This window comes from Eucyclogobius newberryi, unplaced genomic scaffold (genome assembly GCF_026437365.1).
Source record: "Eucyclogobius newberryi isolate DKJ021-1_F unplaced genomic scaffold, fEucNew1.0.hap1 SCAF_8, whole genome shotgun sequence".
Lineage (NCBI taxonomy): Eukaryota > Metazoa > Chordata > Actinopteri > Gobiiformes > Gobiidae > Eucyclogobius > Eucyclogobius newberryi.
Genome location: NW_027316500.1, coordinates 27,463,492 through 27,480,106, shown reverse-complemented (window position 1 = coordinate 27,480,106; position 16,615 = coordinate 27,463,492). Strand labels below are relative to the sequence as shown.

General features: G+C 40.0%; 1 protein-coding gene and 1 long non-coding RNA gene across 2 annotated transcripts in view; both read left to right on the top strand.

Annotated features, from left to right (window-relative positions):
- Positions 1 to 16,615, top strand: part of LOC140351666 (uncharacterized) — a 344,644-nt gene that overhangs the window by 153,987 nt on the left and 174,042 nt on the right. The gene's annotated exons all lie outside the window — the stretch shown is intronic.
- The window catches only part of thada (THADA armadillo repeat containing), a 165,224-nt gene that overhangs the window by 20,528 nt on the left and 128,081 nt on the right, over positions 1 to 16,615 (top strand). Inside the window, exons 22-26 of the mRNA XM_072437603.1 lie at positions 4,862 to 4,971; positions 8,168 to 8,300; positions 11,549 to 11,671; positions 13,149 to 13,271; positions 14,125 to 14,216. Of these exons, the coding sequence (XP_072293704.1) occupies positions 4,862 to 4,971; positions 8,168 to 8,300; positions 11,549 to 11,671; positions 13,149 to 13,271; positions 14,125 to 14,216 (581 nt within the window). The remainder of the gene's footprint in view (positions 1 to 4,861; positions 4,972 to 8,167; positions 8,301 to 11,548; positions 11,672 to 13,148; positions 13,272 to 14,124; positions 14,217 to 16,615) is intronic.

Here is a 16,615-nt window from a genome sequence, read left to right as displayed (position 1 = left end):
TGGCTTTCGTCGTTTTTGCTGATTAATTAGTCGAGGGTCTGATTTATGGATTAAAATGGAAAGGAAAAAGCATGAAGTCATTTAATTCTATGTTTTGGAAATGACTTGACAGTTTCATCTGCCATTTCACTTCAAGATGTTCACTGTGGAGGATTTTGTGTGCGAAAATTAAATCCTTAAATGCAGGATTAATTAATTACATATGTCATAGATTAATCGCATTTGCACAATGAATTAATTAAATGTGCATTTAAGTAATTAAAAGCGCAATGAATTAATTAAATGTACATAGAATTAATTTAATATTCAATTAATTAATTTAATTCACAGTGAATTAAATGTGCCAATAAATACTTCAACCGAACATTTAAAGCTTAACGTTATAATTAATACAAAACTAAAACGACATAATTCATGATTTCATGGTGTTGGCATAAAACTGAAAGAATCTGTCAGACTCGCTCATCAAATTCCGAGGGCGTGACTTGGGCTCGCAATGTATCAAGTGTTAATAAACTTTTGAGTGTTTGTGGACGACCCTAAAGCCCCTTGGCATGTGCCCAGCCTCACTTCCTGGTGTCAGAGCGGCACAAACACGACCAGAGGGGGCACGTTCCAGAAAAAGTTTGAGAAGCTCTGGCGTATACAGTCCTTGTACCACACGGGCAAATGTTTGGTGCTGATGCTCGACCTATATTCACTGGCCTGTACACGACATTTGCTTGGCTCCCCGTCTCAAGTTAACTTCACAACCCTATCATAATATTACTCAAAATCCAGGATCATATATTGTCAGACTTGGGGTGCCGAGTCCTCGTTCATACATTTTTACTTGTACATAGACGGGAACTTTAGCGGGATCTTTAAATATTTCTTAACCGTTGCTGTTTTTACCTTGGTGAGGTTGGGCCGGTCCTGGAGCACCGTATGTGATAAGTCATTGGGCTTGGTGCGTCTGTGGTGCATGTTTAGGTCGCTTGGTGCAGTTTATGTCCACAGGGTCAGATGAGTTTCCAGTCATGAGGTCACAACAGGATGCTTAAGCGTTACAGTTTGCCCTGCGGCGATCTGCTAAATTTACCCCTTGTATATTTGCAGTAACAGTGATGACTAGATTTGGCTATTGAGGCCGTTTTTTAATGATTTTTACTGAAATAACATTTATCAGGGTGATTACATGCAATGTCCTAAACCTGTTTAAGTTATCAGGGCTTAGAAGATTAGTCTAGAAGTCGACTATGATCAGCAATTATATTTCCAATTAGTCAAACTATTATTTCTTTTGTACATTGAGACTTTTTAAATGCAAAAAAGATAGAAGTATAGTATCAGTCTAAGGATTTTTGATGGAGAATATTTACAAATAAAGTGCATTATTGGTTTGAATTTAATTTAAGTTTGAATTTAATAATGCCACTGTCTTAGTGGTAGTTTTAAGATTATTCTTTGTGTTTTAACGTTTTATTGTCCAGATAATCATTGGATGATCTCAGTGGGTTAAATAAAGGTCAATAAATAAAAAAAATCGTTTTCAAAATACAACCACGATAATTTTTATAAATATCTAGTCACAATTAGTCTATTAATCCTTGCAACACTAGGGAGTTTGCTTACGCTAAGCCTTTTTTTTAATTTTATTGATATGTTTTGTATCTTTCACAAGTTTGTACTAATCCAATCGAATTGCCAATTAAAGTAAACTGGATAAATACAAATAATCATTTGTTTGTATATATTGTATAATAGGAAATGTCTTGTTACTGAGCAGAAAGAAACTAACATTTAATCGATCACAACTTGGAGGGCGGGGCAATTAATTCTTTATTTAATCATTTGTAGATTGCAGTTTATTTTGACAATTCTGTGACCTTAAAAGCACAGCGTTTTGGAGTTCAAACGTAATTAATTGGATTGTCTTGTATGTTAAATGGTCCTATTTGTTTATTTAAAAAAAGTCTGCTTTGTCTTTGATGATTTACCATATTATTAAAAAGTCATGTTTTAATTTGTATAATAAACCATGAAATCTATTAGAACATTGAGATTGATTATTAACACAAGGTGGCCGCTGTTAAAATCCCATGATGCAATTAAAATGCAAAACACGACGATTTACTAATATTTTGTTGTTAAGACAAGAGTTCTGTAATGCTCCGATCTTTATCCGAGCGTGAAACAGCTGATGGAGAGTACCGTATTTCCCGCACTGTAAGGCGCACTGTCAATGAATGGTCTATTTTCCATAATCTTTTCACATATAAGGTGCATTAAGCGAAACAAAACCACACAAAATCGCTTTGAGGTCAGTAAACACAACCAGAATTAATCCATATATAAGGCGCACTGGATTATTGTCCTTTTTTGAGAAAATTGGAGGCTTTTAAGTTCGCCTTATAGTGTGGAAACTACGGTAATGTGCACGTATCCCCACTAAGTCGTCTTGGAACATAACATTTACCCAGCGCTCGCCCTGTTTAATGCCTCACTCTTTGGTCTGTCTTCTGCAGTCATTTCACGCCTGACCCCACATCCCCTCAGGCACCGGGGACCTTTCTCCCCTCGTTTACACGCCGTATATCCTCGACATGGGGCCGTGTTGGTTGCCACTCCTCCCCCGTGCCCTCTGTGCCACCCCTGACTAAGCCGGGCCGGGCCAGTGCGGTGCTCCGCAGTTTAATGATAGGTCCCACGTCCGCCTCGCCCTTCGCCTCACCTGCAGCGCGCTCCAGTTTACTCTCGGCCGCAGAAATGGCACTCGCGCGTATGTTAAGAATAATGTCGCTAACACTATTACTAACTGGATGGTTTTACCCACGGTGGCCATTATGCGGATGGCTCGGCGTCCTTATTTGAGCGCACTTGTCACGCCACGGGCACGCCGCTCTCACGCTCGACAAGCGAAAACCGTCAAAAAAAGGCTGCGGGCGATGCGAGGCAGGTTTTCTTTGCCCAACGTAGGAGTGACTTCAGGTACAAAGCTAACGGCTAACGGCTAGAAAAGAATGACATGACTTAAAATCACTGTAATAACGTTTTCGATTATAGTCATTTTGCCTGGTCGCCGAAGACCATGGATGAATAATTTTGAGGCATGCAAGTCAAAAGTGTGTACACTCAGTAACTAGTATTGGAAGTAGATGTATCGATATACCCCAAAAAAATCATAAAATTAGACCTTTTTTTAGTTTGTGTCGCATGCTTTTGTCAAAAACGTTTTTCGTTATATTTCTGGTATAAAATATTCGTAGCCACTCGAGTATTAATCCCATTTGTCGGACATAATGTTTGGATTTGTTGCAAGGTAGTTTCAAAATAAATTTAAGGGACTATTTATTTGAATTACCGTATTTTCCGGACTACAAGTCTCACCTTTTTTCATAGTTTTGGCCGGGGTGCAATTTATACTTATATACTTATACTCCAGAGCGACTTATATGTGATATTATTTGTTATTTTCACACTTGCAACCACATTTCATACTCCAGTGCGACTTATATATGTTTTTTCTTCTCTATTATGCATTTTTTTGGCTGGTGTGACTTATAGTCCGGAAAATAGTCCAAGCAATATTCTGCATAAATTACCTGTCAATACTGTATAGCAATATGTTTTTGACTTTGCCATTGTAATGACTGCGTATGTGTGAATGTTCTTTCTTTACGTAGTTTTTTATTTATTTTTTTTTAAAGTATTTTTTTGACAACCCACTAAACCCACAAAGAACAGACAAAAAAAAAGGAAAAAGATAATTCAAACAATCAAACTGAACAAATATGATCACGTTATAACTAAAGATAATAATATTCTCATCTAGATATATATTTTTTATTTGCTTCAGAGTAGAGCTAATTCTACAGGCACTGCATTCACCTGGATTGGACTTTTGTTTAAAGCGATTGGTTGACCTTCCAGACCACCAAACCCGACAAATAAACCCCGCCCTGAATTAAATAAATCTTACAGTCCTGTCCATATGGTGCTGCGGTTGCTCCTTTTGTGCACTCAAAGGTCGTTTCAGGCCAGAGAACAGGTATTTAAACATTGCTGCACACACTGTATCCACCCACAAGTAGTAAATAGTCATAGTTTTAGACACATTTACTCACAACTACAAAAGGTTTTTCTCATGTTCGGCCCCTGGAACTCCAGTAACGCCAAAACCGCATGAAAAGGGATTCTTGTGTGATTAGGCTACAAGTTTTTGGCCAGATTACTTACTATGTTTCACCTTTCTCCTCCCCTCTGTCTCTGTTTCGCCCTCTCTCACCTCCACCTCTCTACTCCTCCCTTTCCCCTCCACACCTACCTGCTTTCCCTTTCTCCCTCGCTCTATCACACGCCTCCTACTCCCTCCCTCTCTCCCTTTTCCCTTCCTTTTTTTCCTCTTCTTCTCTCTCCACCTCTCTGCTCCTTTCTCACCCCTCTTCCCTCCACACCCTCTTTCCCCCCATCTCCCTCCCTCCCTCTATTCACGCTTTCACCTTCCACTTCTACCTCCCTTCTTCTCTCTCTGCTATCTCTCTCTTTTTTCTCTCTCTCTAAACTGATCTCCTCTTTCTCCCTCCGTAACGGTCTTTTTTTTTTTTTGCACCCTCCTTCTGTTTCCATTTTGCTTTTCTTCTTTCTCCCTCTCCTCTACCTCTTCTCCCCGCCCTCTCTTTCCCTCACATTTGTCTCCCTCTCTTATATCACCGCTCACAATCCCTTCTCTCTTTACCAACCTTGCTCTCACCGTCTTTCTCCCCATCTTCTCTTTCTACCTCCCTCCCTCCCTCCCTTTCCATCTCTACTCCACCCCTCCTCTTCCTTTCCCCTCTCTCTCTCCCTCCTTCCCTCCATCCCTCTCTCCGCGCTGTCCCAGGTGGAGGGCGTGGGCCTGTACTTCCGTCAGCAGCTCCTCCAGTCCCGGCACCGCGGCGCCTTTGAACTGGCGTACGTGGGTTTCGTGCGCCTCACCGACACGCTGTGCAGGTGCGTATCTGTCCCGAAAGGTAACGTCCCTCTGAGTGACCCACGTGGGACCGGTGCCCTGTAATGACCCCGCAGCAGGGCCCCCCCAGTATCGATGTTCAGGTATACCGTATTTTCTGGACTATAAGTTGCACCGGAGTATAAGTCGCACCAGCCAAAAAATGCATATATAAATTGCACTGGAGTATGATTTAAGGTTGCAATTGTGAAAATAACAAATAATATCACATATAATTCGCTCCGGAGTATAAGTATAAGGTGCACCTCGGCCAAAACTATGAAAAAAGGTGCGACCTGTAGTCCAGAAAATACGGTAATAGGCCGCGATTACAAGATGGGATCATTGTATTTGACTTATTACTGTGAGTACGCTGTAATCTCACTGCCATTAGAATATAATCTGGAGTTACTGCATTGTGTCCTTTTGTCTGTTTTGGAATGTTTTGGAACTGTGTGAAAGGATTCCTTCACAAAAATAAATATATACAAAATAATAGAGCTACTTAGTGCTGACACAAAAATTATAAATATATATTCTCACACAACAAGGATTGGAAAGGACAATAAACATATGTGGAAAATATATTTATGCTTGTTGAGGACTGTGATATTGTTACTATTGCAATATTTTAATATATTGTTTAAATGTCAGTAACATTAAAACAACAATGCAATTAACAATGCATGCATTAATTTACTATTCAAGATTAAACATAAGAAAACAACACAAAATCAATGCTCAATAATAATAAAATCTGCCATTTTATCGTCTTAATAAGATAAAATAAAAACATGATGAACAACCTTGCAATGTATAATAAACAAACCTCAGACAAACCTCCTTTTGACTCCGCGGCGGCCCAAACAGAATGTCCCCATTTGTTTTTAGGCAACGGCCGTAGCGAGTTGCGCGAGGGGTGGATATTATTCGGCGGTTCGGAGTCTGGATGTGTGAATACTTCTGCATGGATGGTATGCGTTATGGGGTGTTGATTGTCGGGTGCAGAACCGCAGGCGTTTGATGCACTCCGGATATGCCTTTGTGCGCTCTCATGTTTCTGTAATCCACCAAAAAGTATGTCACTCTCTGTCATTTTAGAATTTAAGTGGTTAAAAAAACACTAAAACGCTCGAGTTCACATCCACATACCCTATGGACAATATAGAGCTATTTCGGTCAGTTGAGTAGCATTTTGAAGTACCCGCACTTTGTGTCTATTCAACTACTTATTTGGACAATTACTTTAAATAAATGCAGTTAGTTTTAGCTACTCTCTGTCACAACGATTCTGAAATTGTCATTCTATTAATACGTTCAATAATCTATTCGGTCTGAGGCAATAGACCTGCTTTTTACTTTCTTTATAAATGTGTTAAACAGAATTATTGGTATCTTAATAATAGTTATTTTTATAATTTTAAAAGTTTTGCACCAGTTATTCCTCGTTTGCCTAATGCGACATTAAGTTTGAAAGGTGTAAAAAGTGCCACCACTGTAAAGCTAACAACAACAACAACTAGCATGCTAACTGCGCACTTCCTGGTTCTCAGATGATGAAACACACTATAATTACCCGTATTTTCCGAACTATCAGTCGCACCTTTTTTCATAGTTTGGGCCGGGGTGCGACTTATACTTATATTTAAACTTACATACTTATACTCCGGAGCGACTTATATGTGATATTATTTGTTATTTTAACACTTGTGCGACTTATATATGTATTTTTCTTCTCTATCATGCATTTTTTGGCTGGTGCGACTTATACTCCGGTGCGACTTATAGCCCGGAAAATACAGTAATGCAGACCGTCTCATTTTGACTTTTAAGAACAGTTTTTACGATATATCAGTGCTGAGCCAAGACAACTACATGGACAAACATCACATACAGACACAAACAGTCTTCTGAACGATAAGTTACAACAAAATCGATAACACTTTTGACTTTCTTGCATACTTAATTCCGTTTCCATCCAATGTGAGATTCAAGTGGAGTCTGAATGTCTTCTACAGCATTACTGGGGATTTGAATATAGCTTAACAATACATTTATCATACGTCCTGCCCCGTCTCCGTCCTCCACGTCGGATTGTTTGAAAGCGCTCCGCTCCAGTGCGACCCGTTAAAACAGCTGCAGCTCCAGCGGTTTCTTTTGGGTGTGTGTGTGTTCTCCAGACCTCCTCCGAATCGTATTCTTAGCTTTTGTTTGAGGACACAGATGCCACAGGGAGCAGTGTAAATGTGTTAGTAAGTTTAGACCAGGCATTTCCTTTGTGTTGTGTCAGACGCTTTGGAAATAGAATTAAAGACGCCCATAAAGCAGCATCTTAAGTAATGCAGGCTCGTGCAGTGTTTAGGTTCAGGATGGACTTTACATTGTTCCTCAAGGAGTTGTTTTGTCTCATTGTGAGGGCCATTATAGCTTTGTGTCCTATTACATCTTTATCTGTAAATCTTTGCTGCTTCCGTATTTTCCGGACCAAAAGTTGCAACGGAGTTCAAGTCGCACCAGCCAAAAAATGCATAATAGAGAAGAAAAAAACGTATATAGTCGCACTGGAGTATAAGTCGCATTTTTTGGAGAACAACATAGTAAATAGGTGTACGTATGCTAACGCTAACACCTTCAGCTACATGAGGCACAGACAGAACTGTGGTAAGTGTCTGGTATGTTAGCGTAACATATTAACAGTTATTCAGATAACTATAGCATAAAGAACATGCTAACAAGTTTAGCAAAGCATCAGTTTTACCCCAAATCACTAAATCCGGAATTCTTCTTCCTCTGCGTCACTTCTAAACAACTCCACAAACTCCAGAGGTAGAGGAAGTGCAGATTTTTCTTCTGCGTCGCTTAGAGCCTAGAGCGCCCTCTTGTGGTTGTCAGTGTGAAAATAACGAATAATATCACATAAGTCACTCCGGAGTACAAGTCGCACCCCGGCCAAAACTATGAAAAAAGGTGCAACTTATAATACGGTTTATGGGTTATCGTAAATATTAAAATACGTCTTACTTTAAATTGCGTGGTCGTCTGATGTTTATTTTAGTGTTGAGCTGTTGAGATACTATTAACACATCATAATCTAGCTGATTTGTCTGTATCGTCCGATTTGTTCTTACAGCTAAGAGATTGATATCCATAATTACAGAATTCTTGACATGTTTTTTCCTTTCTTTTTTTTATGTGCAGAAGTGGGAGCCAGGCCCTGCAGCGGCTGCCGTCCCGCTGGCTCTCCGAGGTCCTGGAGGAGGTAAAGTCCAGCGACCCCTCGTCCAAACTGTGTGCCACTCGACGCAGCGCCGGGATCCCCTTCTACATACAGGTGCGTGCGCCATTCTGGACTAAACAAACACTACTGTTTCACTGTCGCCGTGTTCATCATCTCTGGCACAGATATAAGTGTTATTTTATTTGTATTAAGAGTATAAGAGGTTTTTATAAGAGTTTTTCTACAAGTGTGTTTTTTATCTGTTTTTTATTATACTTCTGTACTTACTCTGTGTTGCAACACTGGAATTTCCCCATTGTGGACAAATAAAGTCTATCTTATCCCATATTATCTTATATGAAAACCAGAGGGACTTACAGACAAATGCTGAACAAACAAATAATCAAAACACTCGTGACTGGGACAGGGCAAATTCAACTTTATTTTTACCCTATGGAAGCTAAAATGGAATGATTCTGACTAGTTTTGCTAATTATTGTTGTCAGTTCAGTAAGTTGTTTTTGTGTCTGTTGCACATGATTTATTAAAAAAAAAAATCACCTTTCACAATTCACAACACACACTAATCATTTTATGTACTAATTTATTATGTTGTTCCTTGAAATATCACCATAAACGATAATATGGCCACTAATGATTTTAAACCTACTGTTAACTCGTACCATAAATAAGCTGCAATTAAGAAATATATACAAAACACAGATACAACGGTTAGTGTATCACAACAACAAAAACGAAGAAAAAAAGGTTTGTATGTTTAGGGGTGGACTATATCGTGAATATCTTTGGCAACGATATTCCGACTGGACCGTGTTTTACAGATGCACCAGGAATGTTCTAAAATGTGCCCGTGAATGTCGTGCTCAAGGTTCAAATATTGCACAAAATGTCATCAAATTAACCAGAAAAGAGCTCGTTCAGAAGCTTAGTCTCTTTTGAGGTCATTTTTAATTGTTTTAATTCAAGACGCTATACATTATATTCTAATTTTGCATATCTCCAAAGCAACAATTGAGATATTAGAATTTTTTGTCGATTTAACTCCCACTTATATATACAATAAATATATCGTTTTTTGATTTGTTTGAGCATATTACCTGGCCTTATTTCTAACCCGTCCCGCGCTGAGACACGCCCCCGTGACAATGCTGTAAAAACACGCCCGTCGCCCGTGCGTCCTCTGGTTGAACCTCTCATTAGTCACGTTTCCCGCTCACCTCGCTTACTCACGACCGTGCACCCGCCGCGTCCCCCCGATTACGGCCCCAGCGCCGCATTTAACGACGACGCGCGGCGCAGTTTACGTCGCAATCGTCCAGACCGCCGAAGGAGACGCCGCCGTTTCCTCGCAGTGCGGCCCCGCCTCTGTTGACATCACCTTCCCCTCTCAAGTTTTTATTCGCTCGTTTTGGTCTTTTCCGTGCCGACCGAGGAATGCCGGGCTCGTGTGATCCGGAATGCTTGAATGAGCAGAAGGCTTTCATTCAGTTTGTGTCCGACGCACAAACAAACAAAACACCACTTTTGTGAAACTTTCTTCCTCTCATTCATCATAACATCGGGTGGAAAAGTTGTTTATGGGATTTATACAGGACATTACTAAACTTGAGGCGTGACGAGACAGAAATAATTGGAATACAATTTTAAAGGTGCACTGTGTACCTCTTTTTGTGGCAATAAATACACCTGTAATTGGAAAAATGCTTGAAAAATAAAGATTAAAAAGGACACAATGTTGGTTATGTAGACTTTTTTTTTTTAATCACACTACTAATATTTGTACAAGTCACAATGGTATATTATTTATAAAAGTCAACCATGTAGTTTTGCTCCCACCTTTAGTCTTGATAGTAAAAGCTTCTTAAAGATGTGGCAGTTCGATTGTTTCCCCCCCAATAGACCATTCAGGGGACAAAAATCAGAAACTTCTCAGCCTGTGGATATCATATTCCTCCAGTTTTGAACATGAGGATTTAATGTTACATAATATTAAAGGAGGAGGTGGTGAGTCTGTGGAGGAAACGAGGCAACGCTTTGGCGGCATTTTTGTGTTACATTCCGCCACACTGAAACCCTCCAAGCTCTTCAAAGACAGACTTGACATCAGCAGGAACAGCCTCTTCTTCTCTATTTCCCTCTCTTTCTTTCCCTCCCTAACTCTGGCTCTTCCTCTCCTGCCATCCCCCCCTCCCCCTCACATCTCTGTGTCCACATGCCTTCAAACACACTCGACTCACACTGTACTTCTCCCACAGGCCTGCTTCTTCTCTTCTTCTCCCGGGACAGACGGTGGCTCCGTTCTGTCACCTCTGCTCCTGTTTTCCACTCGCAAACATGGAACGTTCGCGGTCACTCGGTTCGAAAGAGGCCGAGAGAACATAAATACGTTCTGATGTTTAGCGTGGCGTCAAATCGGTGTCGGCGTTTTCGCTCGTAGTTCATTCCTGATCAGTTAAATGTGTTATCGAGTGGTCTATACCATCAGAAGGTTCTACTGTTCTATGTCTACTCTTATTTTGGATAGAGAAGATGAGTTTAAACCCTTTGTTCTATTGTTAATTGTCTTTAATTATGACTATTTTAATTCATTCGTTCTGTTTAGTTCTTCGCCCATTGATTCTCCAGTGTGATGTTTTTTTTGCCTTTTTTAAAATTGTTATACCGTGCGTGTTCCTGATTGGCTAATCCACCTGTCAATCACGGCCATCTGAACTCAGAGATTAGGGTGTGACGAGACTATCGTTTTTTTTTTTTTTTTTTTTCAAATCTGAGAACAGTGGGATAAGATTTCCTGAACTTTAATGAATCATTCTAAATACCGTATTTTCCGGACTATAAGTTGCACCTTTTTTCATAGTTTTGGCTGGAGTGCAATTTATACTTATACTTATTACTCAGGAGCAACTTTTATGTGATATTATTTGTTATTTTCACACTTGCAACTGCATTTCATACTCCAGTGCTACTTATATATGTTTTTTTCTTCTCAATTATAATTTTTTTGGCTGAAACTCCGGTGCGACTTATAGTCCGGAAAATACGCCTACACCTTAGACTGGTTTAAAAGCTCTGTATTTTGCATTATATTTATCCTTATAAAAGCTTTCAGATGCACATTGCCTGTAGTCATTCAAACATTTGAGATGACCTCATTTTGCACACACTCTTTCAAGGCCGGTAAAGTATCTTGCCCAAGGACACAACCGGCATGTACAACGTCGGCGGTGTGGATTTACTTCCAACTCCGGGACGTAGCCAGTCATTACTTACGCCGCAGCTGACGTGAAACTTTAAACTTTGCTGCACAATCGCACCATTTAACTTGTATGTTTTTGCCATAGGCTCTGCTCTCCTCTGAACCCAAATCCTCCAGCTGCAGCCTGCTGAAGATGACCATGAGGGAGCTGATCGCCTTGGCCTCGCCCGCGTCCGACCGGGACTCGGAGCGACACAGCGTCCCCCAGGTGACCGCCCGGTTAACACGCGGCGCTGTCCCGGCCCGAAACGTACTATCTGCTTTTGAGCCGTTAGAAACCACGAAAAGGGAGAGTACAGAAGAACTAGGCCAAGAGGTTTCCACATTTGGTGATTTGCACAAGAGATGCACAAAAAAGGTGGAACAAAGTGCATTCTGCGGTTCCAAAAATGTGCTAAAAGCTAGTAATGGATACAGAGATTAATTTCTAGCACACTGAGGCTTTTCTTTTCTAGTAAGCAGACTGTTGTAAAGTGTCTTCCCACCTGTATCCCTTGCCAACGGTACAAGCAATACTTAAAGAGAAAGCTTACCTTTAAGTGACTTATGACAGGTTTTTATGATTGTCTAATTTTGGCTTTATTTGGTGTGTTTATACAAGTTGTACACATACATGATAGTTTTACACCAATCAAGTAGGTATTTGTGGAGAAAATGTTGAAAAATCTGTAGAAAATGACAGGAAGTGACATCACACTAGGGACATCAGTCATTCCAGTCAAAGTGTATGCATCATTTACACAAAGAAACTCCTTTTTAAAATCTCTAAACATTAATTAAAAATAATACAAAATCAAATACAAAAAATGTGACAGTAGATGAGTTTTTGTCCAATGTTTAAGATAAGATATTCCTTTATTGTCTCACTGGTGCAACGCAGGTAGATACAGAGGTAGATACAGAAGAAAAGAACAGATCACTTATAGGAAGTTTGAAAAAACACTTTCAGGTTTGCTGGTGTGTTTTCCTAGTGTGATGTCATCAGGATGTCATTACAAACAGGAAGTGAAATTATAAACCTAATTTAAAAAAATAAATATTTTTGTTAGCAAAATTCAAAATATATTTATCTAAACTGCAGTTTAGTTCAATGAGTAGTTGAACCAGTATGCACTTTAAATATAAATGTAGTATTCTACCATCTATATTTTACACACCATTTTGATCCATCCATCCATCCATCCATCCATTTTCTACCGCTTGTTCCCTTTCGGGGTCGCGGGTGACTGGAGCCTATCCCAGTGACTTCGGGCCTTAGGCGGGGTACACCCTGGACAGTGGCCAACTTGTCGCAGGGCCAACACTGAGACATAGACATTACAGACAGTTCACTCTCACATTCATTCACTAGGGCCAATTTAGAGTCACCAATTTTACCTAACACATGCATGTCTTTGGACGGTGGGAGGAAGCCAGAGAACCCGGAGAGAACCCACGGTAACACGGGGAGAACATGCAGACTCCATCCAGAGAGATCATGTGATGTTGGTCTGGTCCAGGAATCGAACCCATGATCTCCTTCTTGGGAGGCAAGAGCGCTATCCGCCTTTGCCACCGTGCACCCCTTTAAACCCCATTTTGATCCAATCAGATGCTATATTGTCTTATGAACCCCTTACAGAAACAATTGTCTGTGATTATTATTATGTGACACCACTTAACTTGTATTCCTTTGTGTTCCTCAGGTGCACGCCCTGAACATCCTCCGCGCCCTGTACAGAGACACTCGTCTGGGGGAGAACGTGGTCCCGTTTGTGTCGGACGGGATGCAGGCCGCGGTGCTGGGCTTCACCTCGCCTCTCTGGGCTGTGAGTTCAAAACACGCAACACTCATCACCTCCATCATGGCCGCAAAATGTTCCTTTGCAGTTCAGGCTCGGCAACATTTAGTAGAGTTATGAGAGCAGTGTTAAGTGCTGGCCACACACGCATGCAATGGAAAGCAAATGGTGAAACTGGTGAAAATACGGTGCTTTTTGGGGAAGGGAAAGTCTTTCTGCAAAAACCAAAAAAGCTCTTTTGTAATGTTAAATGCCCTGTTGTGATTTATACAGATTTGGAAATTTAGACTTTGAAACTACTATATAATAATTGGTTTAAGTCTCATTGATATTGTTAATTTAGTTTAATTTAATTTTAATGTATTATTTATTTTCTTTTATTAATTTATTTTTTTATTTCATTTGTTAATTTTTTATATTGATTTTATTGATTTTTTGTATTATTTTATTGATTGATTTTTATTATTGATTTTATTTTGTTTCTATTTTTTATTTATTTTATTTACTTAGTTTACTTTATTTATTTTATTTATTTGAATTCACTTCTGCTGAATCGTACTGTATATCACTGTGAAATACGCTCCAAAGATACGCTCTTCACTCGCCAACAGAGCAAATGATTAGTTTTCGTAGATTTACTCTCTCTTTGTGGCCCATTGGAAAGAGCATTTACCCCTGAACTGAACCAGCAGATCTGCAAAGACAAAGACTCGTCATACACTCCGTCGGTTTCACACCAGATTTCCAATGTTCCTTTGCCCTCCAGCTTTAGCTACAAAGCATAAACACGACACAGCGTCTCCGGGCCGTTCTCAAACTGCTGTGTCACTGTTTCTGATCGCTCTGCCAGCGTTTGTAACCCGTGTCTTCTGGGCGCCAGGTGAGGAACTCGTCCACTCTGCTCTTCAGCACTCTGATCACGCGGATATTCGGAGTCAAGAAAGGCAAAGACGAGCACTCCAAGAAGAACAGGTTGGTGTCCTATCAGCTAAAGAAGCGCTCTGGTTTTTAGATAGTAATTGTACAAGCTCTTCCAAATGAAAGGCGTTATAATATTACAACCGACAGTATTGAGCTGCAGACTATTCAAAGTGGACAAATTACCGTATTTTTCGGATTATAAATTGCATTGGAGTATAAGTCGCACCAGCCAAAAAAATGCATAATAGAGAAGAAAAAACATGAGTATGAAATGAGGTTGCAAGTGTGAAAATAACAAATAATATCACATATAAGTCGCTCTGGAGTATGAGTATGTAAGTATAAGTTGCACTCCGGTCAAAACTATGAAAAAAGGTGCGACTTATAGTCCGGAAAATACGATAAGCATTCTTGTGGCTTTCATTGACTTTTAAACGTGCTTATGGTCACTTTGAGGTAAGTGACATACATTTTTGACCTTTACTCACACTTTTACAAACCGTACCTTTGAGCGCCCTCTACTAACAGCAGAGGAACAATGAGAAAGTAAATAAATAAAACCCACAGGCAACGTGACTGCTTCGCTCATTGAGCCACTTGGTTGTCGGGAACACAATTTGACGCAGAACGAGCCCGGCCAACGATTATTGGTTTAAAAAATTGTTACCTGAGAAAAGTAAAAACCCAGCTTTTGGTACACATGTTTTAATAAAGACAGTATGAATTGAATAATGCGACAACGGCAAAACTGATTGATTTCGATTTCATGATTATAAACGAGACCACGATTGCAATTTAACGCCAAAAACAGACCAATTTCTTCTTCCGAAGCCTAAACGCTGCTCTGAGCTTTAAGTGACCCAGGGTTCGTTGTAGACCCCTCAATAAGACCCCAGCTGTTCATTGACAATTAGACATGACTACCGTATTTTCCGGAGTATAAGTCGCACCAGCCAAAAAATGCATAATAGAGAGGAAAAAACATATATAAGTTGCGCTGAACTTCGAAATGCAGTTGCAAGTGTGAAAATAACAAATAATATCACATATAAGTCGCTCTGGAGTATAAGTATGTAAGTATAAGTCACACCCTGGGCCAAAACTATGAAAAAAGCGACTTATAGTCCGGAAAATTTACATTTTGTCATATTTGTTCTTACTGAGAATGAGCTCGCCTTTTACACGGAGAAAGCATGTAGTTGCAGTTTTTTATGAGTCCGGGAACCACCAGGAGGCACTGTTGTAACACCGCTGGGCCCGTCTGGGTCCGCGAGCGGCCGGTCCCTCCATATTTAGCCTTCTGCTGCTCACTGAAAGAGAAGACCGATCGCAGCAGTCCAAGAGCAGACGCCAGCGTACAAGAGAATTAAAGTGTTCAGCTATCGAGTCGGAGTACTTCGGAGCGTGTACTGTTGTGTACTGTTGTCACTGTACTGTACATTCCAAGCTCTATTTCGATACTGAGGAAAAGGCTCGATACCGATTTTGACACCACTGCGATAATAAATATGTTTCATGCAATAGACTGTCATTTTCAACACAAAATAATGCTACTTTAATTATTTTCCCTTGTGGTCTTATACTAGTTCTGATAAAGCTCAAGATCGTTCCAAAGCTGTTCAGCAAAGAGCATAGTTTGTCGTTATTGTTACCGTTTGAAATGAGTTTTATCTGATTTTTCACCCTAATGCAGTATAATGTTACCGCACATACCGGAGTACAAGTCGCACCAGACAAAAAAAGGCATAATAGAGAAGAAAAAAACATATATAAGTCGCACTGGAGTATGAAATGCAGTTGCAAGTGTGAAAAGTCGCTCCGGAGTAGAAGTATATAAGTATAAATATAAGTATAAGTCGCACCCCGGCCAAAACTATGATAAAAGCGTCTTATAGTCCGGAAAATACGGTAAATTTGCAATTGTTTTTTAGTTGCTTTTAGTTGATTCAAAGTGTTGCAAACAGTAAATGTTCGTTTCAGACCAGAACAATTGACGATGCATATGCCAATTATGTTAAAAATGTGTTGTATGTTGTGTTTTTCTCCATATTTCTATATTTTATGCCTCTTTTTACAGTACGCCGTGTCAAGTTGTCACCAGTCTTGATATGTGTGTTTGTAGCATGCATTCTGCTCAATCAAAAGTGGATTATGATATTTTTGTCATGGAAAAATGGACGCCTAAACCTTCAGCGAAAACAAATCACATTTACGTGCAGTATTTTCCCACTTTAAACTCTTGTCTGTTTTAATTTAGTGTCGTTTTATTTCACTTTCAAGTTCGCTGCCAGTGTTTTCTCTATTGGCATTGACGCGGCTCCTTCTGTCCCATCAATCAAAAGACGCCGGAGAAGTGAGAAATCCTTTGCGAAACTTTGTTGGGCGTTTTTTGGATTGGTTTTCGAATTGCGCGAAGCTGAAATCGGATTACACCTTTTGTAATCAATTGC